Source organism: Pinus tabuliformis, chromosome 9, assembly GCF_031772625.1.
Source record: "Pinus tabuliformis cultivar Carrire ecotype Pingquan chromosome 9, CPIR1, whole genome shotgun sequence".
Taxonomy (NCBI): Eukaryota; Viridiplantae; Streptophyta; class Pinopsida; order Pinales; family Pinaceae; genus Pinus; species Pinus tabuliformis.
In genome coordinates this window covers 1,007,517,846-1,007,524,956 of record NC_142307.1, presented here as the reverse complement: position 1 = coordinate 1,007,524,956, position 7,111 = coordinate 1,007,517,846, and the positions used below count along the sequence as shown (strand labels likewise).

The window sequence follows — 7,111 nt, the reverse complement described above, 5'->3', positions numbered from 1 at the left end:
CCTCTTAGTGTTACATGAATAAAGCGGAATTCAAAAAATGGATACCAACCTGTATGCAGTTCGAGGGATTTTTGATGATGGCTCTCGGTTTTACATAAATAAAGCAGAAGCTAAAAATGGTCCAAACCTAACTGCAGTTATTAGTAATAAGGGTATACATAAATAAAACGGAATTTAATAATGGTTCGAACATATACAGTTGATCATTAATGGTATACGTTCGCGCAATTCGGTCAGGTTAATGAAAGTTCAGAAAGTTGGTCAGGTTACAGATAGGAATTCAATTTAAGGTTCAAAAGGTTAGGTCGGGATACCGATACGATGAGACTATTTGTAAATCAATTTTGAATTTCAAAATTCCGGATGGTCTGAGTTGAAGCTGGAGGGCAGAAAGGTAAAGTTTCCAGAAATTTGAACAAAAAAGATACCGATAAAATTCAATTAAAACAATCAGTAAATCTGAAAAACCCCTAAAAACAAATCCTACCAGAATCATATCTAGCCACCTCAATCTATCTGAAAATTACTATTATTTGTAGCCATAATACTCTGCTAATATGACAGGGCATATAACAAAAAAGGAACTCTACTGTGCTGTGTGATTCTGCACAATATTTTACACAAATATATAGTGCTTTTCAGAAAATTTATAACAATATAAATCACTGTGACTTATAATATAAATTTTTACAAGCTTACAATTAAACTTTCCCAATAGAATCTAGGTTGAGATAGCCTCGCACAAGATTGATGTTGGTGATAAACATTCCATTATGGGTATATCAGTCTCCATCTAATAAACCTACTAACCTGGCAGACACCAGGAAAAAAAAACATACTGAAATCTAGGTATGGCGGATCTACTCTAGTTTCCAGCTTGATGACTGTTGAGCTCGAAGATGGTATTGAGACTGGGTTTCCATTCAGAAGCAAACCCTGACCCAGACTCATAGCCAGGCTGGCCCATATCCAAATTCAGTGGTTCTTCTGTAACAAAATTTTCTGCAAACTCGATGTTAGTTGACTTAATAAATGAAGCCAAATCTTTCTTCCTCATACGTAACTTCACTCGCAGCAGACGACCTCCATCTATGGATGAAGCCGAAATAAGCTGTGGGTGGGAATGAATCTGTTTCGATTCTTCAAGTCCAAAACCTGCAGACGAAAGAGGAATGATATAATAGGGCTGGTGCCCTGGTTGAAGCTCTGAGTTATGATCCAGAGGACGAGTGAGAACATTAGTTCCCAAGCGTTTCACATTTCCTGCGTCGAAAATCCCATGGTGGGGATACTCTTCAAGAATCTCTTTAACGTAAACAGGGCGCTCGAATCTCACAACTTTCCCATCTACTGTAATCAATTTTATCGATCTGTCTTCACGAGAGGATCTCGATGGTAGTTTCTTCACGATACTGCACAAGCCATTGCCCATGACAAATACTCTGCTTTGCCTAGATAGAATGTCTGGCCTTCAACACTGGGCGTAGGAATTGGATATAGGGCTGTTATGGGTAGTTATTGATTATTTCTAAGTGGTTGGAAATGAATAGGTATTCAATTTCCGACGACTACGTGTGCGGACTAGCTGAAGGTCGCATACATGTTTTTATCACGACGACCATGACACTTCCCAAATTCCACGGCCACAGTAAATGTTTTAATGTAGACTTCAGGAAAGTAGATGTGATATAAATGAGCCACCAATGTCAATATCGAAAGTCTTAATATAAACTTCATACCAATGAAAAAAAATCTGCCGTGTTATACACGGCACTTCAAAAGTCTTCTCCGAGTCTGCCGTCTAAGAAGACAAAAACAAATATATTTACCGAGAAGATTCCGAAGAAAATGAAGGGAACGAGGCGAACAAAGGAGTTTAAGGATTTTCATCTGGGAAATCACAGTCTCATTTCTCGGACAAAGCACTCGCAGGGTTCTCTGAACCATTATCAAGAAGCAGTACTTGAAAAAGACAAATCCTCAAAGAATTTAGTCTAACTGTTATCTCTCGTTGACTGTTATTTTTTTGTTTGTTTGTTTTAAAACTGTTATCTCTCGTTGATTATATTTTTTGGTTTGTTTTAAAGGAAATTTGGCAGAGGTTTGAAAAGGTAAGCTTGAGTGATGTAATTTAAAATTTAAATAATTTATGAGTATTTCAAAAAGTTAAATATATTTATATTTAAATATATAAAAATAGTGTAATTTAAAAAAATTTATAAATTTTTTTTGGAAATAATGGAAATTTTAGCAAGATTATGAAAAAAATGTAGAGAAATTTTTGAAAGTCTGGGTTACAACTGTCAAATTTTAAGATTTTGGGTGCCTCATTAGATGGTGTTGTATCTATTTCCACCATAAAAAACAAGTCAAAACACTCCGACATTCTAATTTTATAAAAAATAATTTACCTTATTCCAGCATATATTTATCATCCATACGAATTTATAATTGTCAATAAACAAAACCATTAAAAATCACCATCAATAAAACATATTTATAATTAGAAAATTAAAAAACATATTTATAAATAAAATAAAAAAACATATTTATAATTATCAAAGAATTATGGAATTATGTTTCATTGATTATATAAATATGTTTTTATAACTTTGAAACTATTAATTTATAAGTGATATAATCCATGTTGAAATAGTTCACTTAGGTTATTTTAATTATTGTTATGATAATTATTATTGTTATATTTTGTTGTCATAGATTTTAGTGTTTTATTAATTATTAAAATTTATTATTTATTATAAATATTTTTATTTATATATATTTTATTATTATTAAAATTGAATGGGGTTAAGAGGGAAAACTGTTATTTATATAATAAATATGTGGTTTATTTTTTCAAAATTTCATTTATAAGTAAATTTATTATAGAATTTTCAATTCTAAATGAAATTTGTATTAGTTTTATACATTTTGTCTAAAGTTTATTTGTGATAAAATTTATGGACATAAGAAATGGAATTTGATTTGATATTCCTGTGGAAGTAAAAAATGGATACTAGGGTAACCTCTTTTTTTTTAAGCTTTGATAAACATGATTTTTTGCATTGTTTAAATGCACTTGACTTATAAAAAGATAAAAGTTGAGAGCTTTTTTTGCAAAATTTTGACCAGAAAATGACTGTATATTATAATAAATTAATTTTTGAAATTTCAGATTTTTAATTTATAAAAATAAAATTCACTCTAAAATAAACATTATAAATATATTACTGTTAAATTTTAATATTGATGTTTATATACATTTTAGAATAATAATATTTATTAATTTGTTTATAATTAAATAAATATTTTAATCATTATAAAATATTGCTAAATCTAAGACTTTTGTGATCTATATTGTATATAAATGTCTTTCTGATTCATCACATCATTAGGATTTGATCCAGGTTTCAAACCAATTAATGTGGTTCATCCTTAGGACAAGGTGAAAAATCATACAATCTTAAAGAATAAATAGTAGGGATGCATCATAGCCCAGGGTCACTCAGTCAATGAAAAACTGGTGGTCGGAGTTTATTTAAATAAGTAAATGGAAACACTAAAAAGTTTGAATAGAATTGTTTGATATACTAATTTTAGTTATAAAATTATTTAACATTTTAGCTAGAAATTAGTTGTTCTCATAAATAATAGTAATAAGTTGTTAAGAAAGTTAGAATGAGTTCTTAATAAAAAGAGGATGTGAGATTATATAATAATAAAATAAAATAAAGTTGTTAATTTTAATTAATAATTAGGTTATAAGGTTAAGAGTGATTAAGAGTAGAATTCAAAATATTCTAAAAGGGATAGGAATTATTTATTATTATAAATTGGCTATAAATTAAGAAGTTTAAGAATAACCTATAAATATCACTAACAAAGGTTGTTAGGAGATTATGAAAATATTAAATACTATAAAGAATAAGGTAAAGAGGAGTTTAGATTTAAAATATTATATGTTAGCGGAGAATAAGAGTTAGATTCAACTTATTATATGCTAATGAAGCAATTAAGAGTTCAATAGTATAAATTAATTATGTTAAAATAGGGTTAGACAATGAATAAAGATAAGGGATAATACATGCTATCAATATATAAAGAAAAGGAGGGGAGAGAATTTATTTTAAAAAAGAACTAAGGAGCTTGAGAACTATTATAATTATGTTAAATGATAATAAGAAAAAATATATAAAGAAAAAGGGTGGGTGAGAGGGGAGGAGGGACAAGGAGGACAGAGACAAGAGGATCATAAGAAGAGGGCTGGAATCCAACTCTTACTCAATTTCCAACCATCATCTCTCTTGAGATTTCTAACATGCCTTTCAATTTCGATCGTCTCCCTAAGCTTCATATGGTGGAAATGATCAACCCTAGCAATGACTCTGGAATCCTCAATACAAACATGGTGTTAGGATTTCTCGGCATGCTCAGCGAGAGCCGAAGAGTGGGAACGATTGTGCCTTATGTCTGCAGTGTGCTCATGGATCCTCTATTTAATTGATCGACCCATTTCTCCAATATAAGGAATACCGCAGGAGCATGGAACCTGGTAAACTCCTTTCATGTCCTTCAGGTTGATAGGGTCCTTAACTAAACCAAGATAATTTCTAATGGTCCTTAGAGGTTTGAACGAAGAGGCAACATTATTCATTCTAAGGATATGGGCAATCTTATATGTTTCCCCATATCCTTAGAAGGAATAATGTTTCCTCTTCGTCCAAACCTTTGAGGACCATTAGAAATTCTCTTGCTTCAGTTAAGGACCCTATCGACCTGAAGGACATGAAAGGAGTTTACCTGGTTCCATGCTCCTGCGATATTCCTTATATTGGAGAAACAGGTCGATCAATTAACAAAAGGATCCATGAGCATGCTGCAGACATAAGGCATAATCGTCCCCACTCTTCGGCTTTGGATGAGCATGCAGAGAAATCCAAACACCATGTCTGTATTGAGGATTCCAGAGTCATTGCTAGGGTTGATCATTTCCACCATAGGAAGCTTAGGGAGGCGATTGAAATTGAAAGACATGCTAAAAATCCCAACAGGTATGATGATTGGAAATTGAGTAAGAGTTGGATTCCAGCCCTCTCATTATGATCCTCTTGTCTCTGTCCTCCTTGTCTCTACTCCCACCCAACCCCCTTTTTCTTTATATATTTTCACTTATTATCATTTAACATAATTATAATAATTCTCAATCTCCTTAGTTCTTTTTAAAAATAAATTCCCTCCCTTCCTTTTCTTTATATATTGATAGCATATATTATCCCTTATCTTTATTCATTGTCTAACCCTATTTTAACATAATTAATTTAAACTATTGAACTCTTAATTGCTTCATTAGCATATAATAAGTTGGATCTAACTCTTATTCTCCTGCTAATATATAATATTTTAAATCTAAACTCCTCTTTACCTTATAATATATAATATTAGTATTTAATATTTTCATAATCTCCTAACAATTGATGTTAGTGATATTTATAGGTTATTCTTAACCTTTTTAATTCATAACCAGTTTATAATAATAAATAATTCCTATCCCTTTTAGAATAGTTTAAATTCTAATCTTAACCACTCTTAACCTTATAATCTACCTATTAATTAAAATTAACAACTTTCTTTTATTTTATTATTATATAATCACACATCCTCTTTTTATTAAGAACCTATGCTAACTTTCTTAACAACTTATTACTATTATTTATGAGAACAACTAATTTATAACTAAAATATTAAATAATTTTATAACTAAAATTAGTATATCAAATAATTCCATTCAAATTTTTTAGAATTTCCATTTTTCTATTTAACTAATCTACAACCCTGGGCTATGATGCATTCCCGTTATTTATTCTTTAAGATTGTATGATTTTTTCACCTTACTTTGAGGATGAATCACATTAGTTGGTTTGAAAAGTAGACTAAATCTTAATAATATTCGGAAAAAATATCTATATATTATAAAATATTATTTATATATATTTTTTATTATATAATAATGTATTTATTATCAAATTTTATGAAGTTTAAATCATTCAAATATATTAAAATGTAATAAAAAATGAAAACAATAATATTACTTTATTTATATAATATATGGGTGAAAATGTGAAATTGGAACACATTTTGGCATGTGGAGAGAATTTTCCTTATATTCAAAAAAATTCTTGGCCGAGAAAAAAAGTCAAAATATTTTCTCCGTTGAGAGTTTGATAGTTTTTCGGTCGAGAAATTGAAAATATTTCGGCTGAGAATTTAGCAGAGTTAATCTCAGGTTTGTAAGCTCTCGGCTAAGAGTTAAAAATGTTTTCGGCTGAGAGTTTTGGGGAAAAAAATTTCTTAACCAGAATCTCTTGGCTGAGATTCGTAGATTCTAACATATTATCCAGGACGAAATTTTGTTTGAAAACAATTTTTGGGCATTTACTCTCTACTGAGAGTTTAGATTCTATTTAAAAATCTTGACTAAAAGTTTAAAAAGTATAAAATGGAAAAATCATGGCGTTCACAGTGATTTATGTCATCACCCACTAAACCCTTACATCAAATTTCGTCGTAGGAAATTTTTAGAGAGCGCCCTCACTTGCAAAGTTTATCATAGGTAGTTTATAGCTTCCATTACTAGTGGCATGAGGGATTTGTCATCGTTCGCATGAGGTAAGACCTTTCTAAATTTCACCTTTCTGAGAGTGCCCTCATCCACCAAGTTCGTCGTGGGTAGTTTATAGCTATCATTACCACCGGCACTAGGGATTTTTCATCATCTACACGAGGTATGAAAAGTTTTACAACTTTAGAGGTATCCATGGAAACTACCCTATAGATTGTAGTGGTCGTGTCAAACTAAGAATTTCTTAAAAGAATGAAATCTAATTTTATGTGAATAATATATTAAGTTATTGTGTGCCATACACAACCCATTAGATGGGCCTATAACCCACAAGTCCCAGGATTGAAACCTAGCTCTAATAAGTTCAGATGTGGCTTTTGTGTGCTAGCTAATGATTTTTAAATAACCCTATAACTTCACATTTGGTCTCCGCACCTCTACAAGAAGTTGAACTAATCCATCTTCCTGACTCTTAACTTACATATGTTCGTG

The 7,111-nt window shown here is 30.6% G+C and overlaps 1 protein-coding gene across 1 annotated transcript; it reads right to left on the bottom strand.

Annotated features, from left to right (window-relative positions):
- Positions 1-865: 865 nt before the first annotated feature.
- On the bottom strand, positions 866-1,432 carry LOC149152134 (uncharacterized). Its single transcript, XM_089443386.1, has one exon. The coding sequence runs from the start codon at positions 1,430-1,432 to the stop codon at positions 866-868; it is 567 nt and encodes a 188-aa protein (XP_089299512.1).
- Between the last annotated feature and the right edge of the window lie 5,679 nt (positions 1,433-7,111).

Excerpts from the sequence above, each read along its gene's own strand:
- LOC149152134 (XM_089443386.1), bottom strand. The coding sequence starts at position 1,432 with ATGGGCAATGGCTTGTGCAGTATCGTGAAGAAACTACCATCGAGATCC.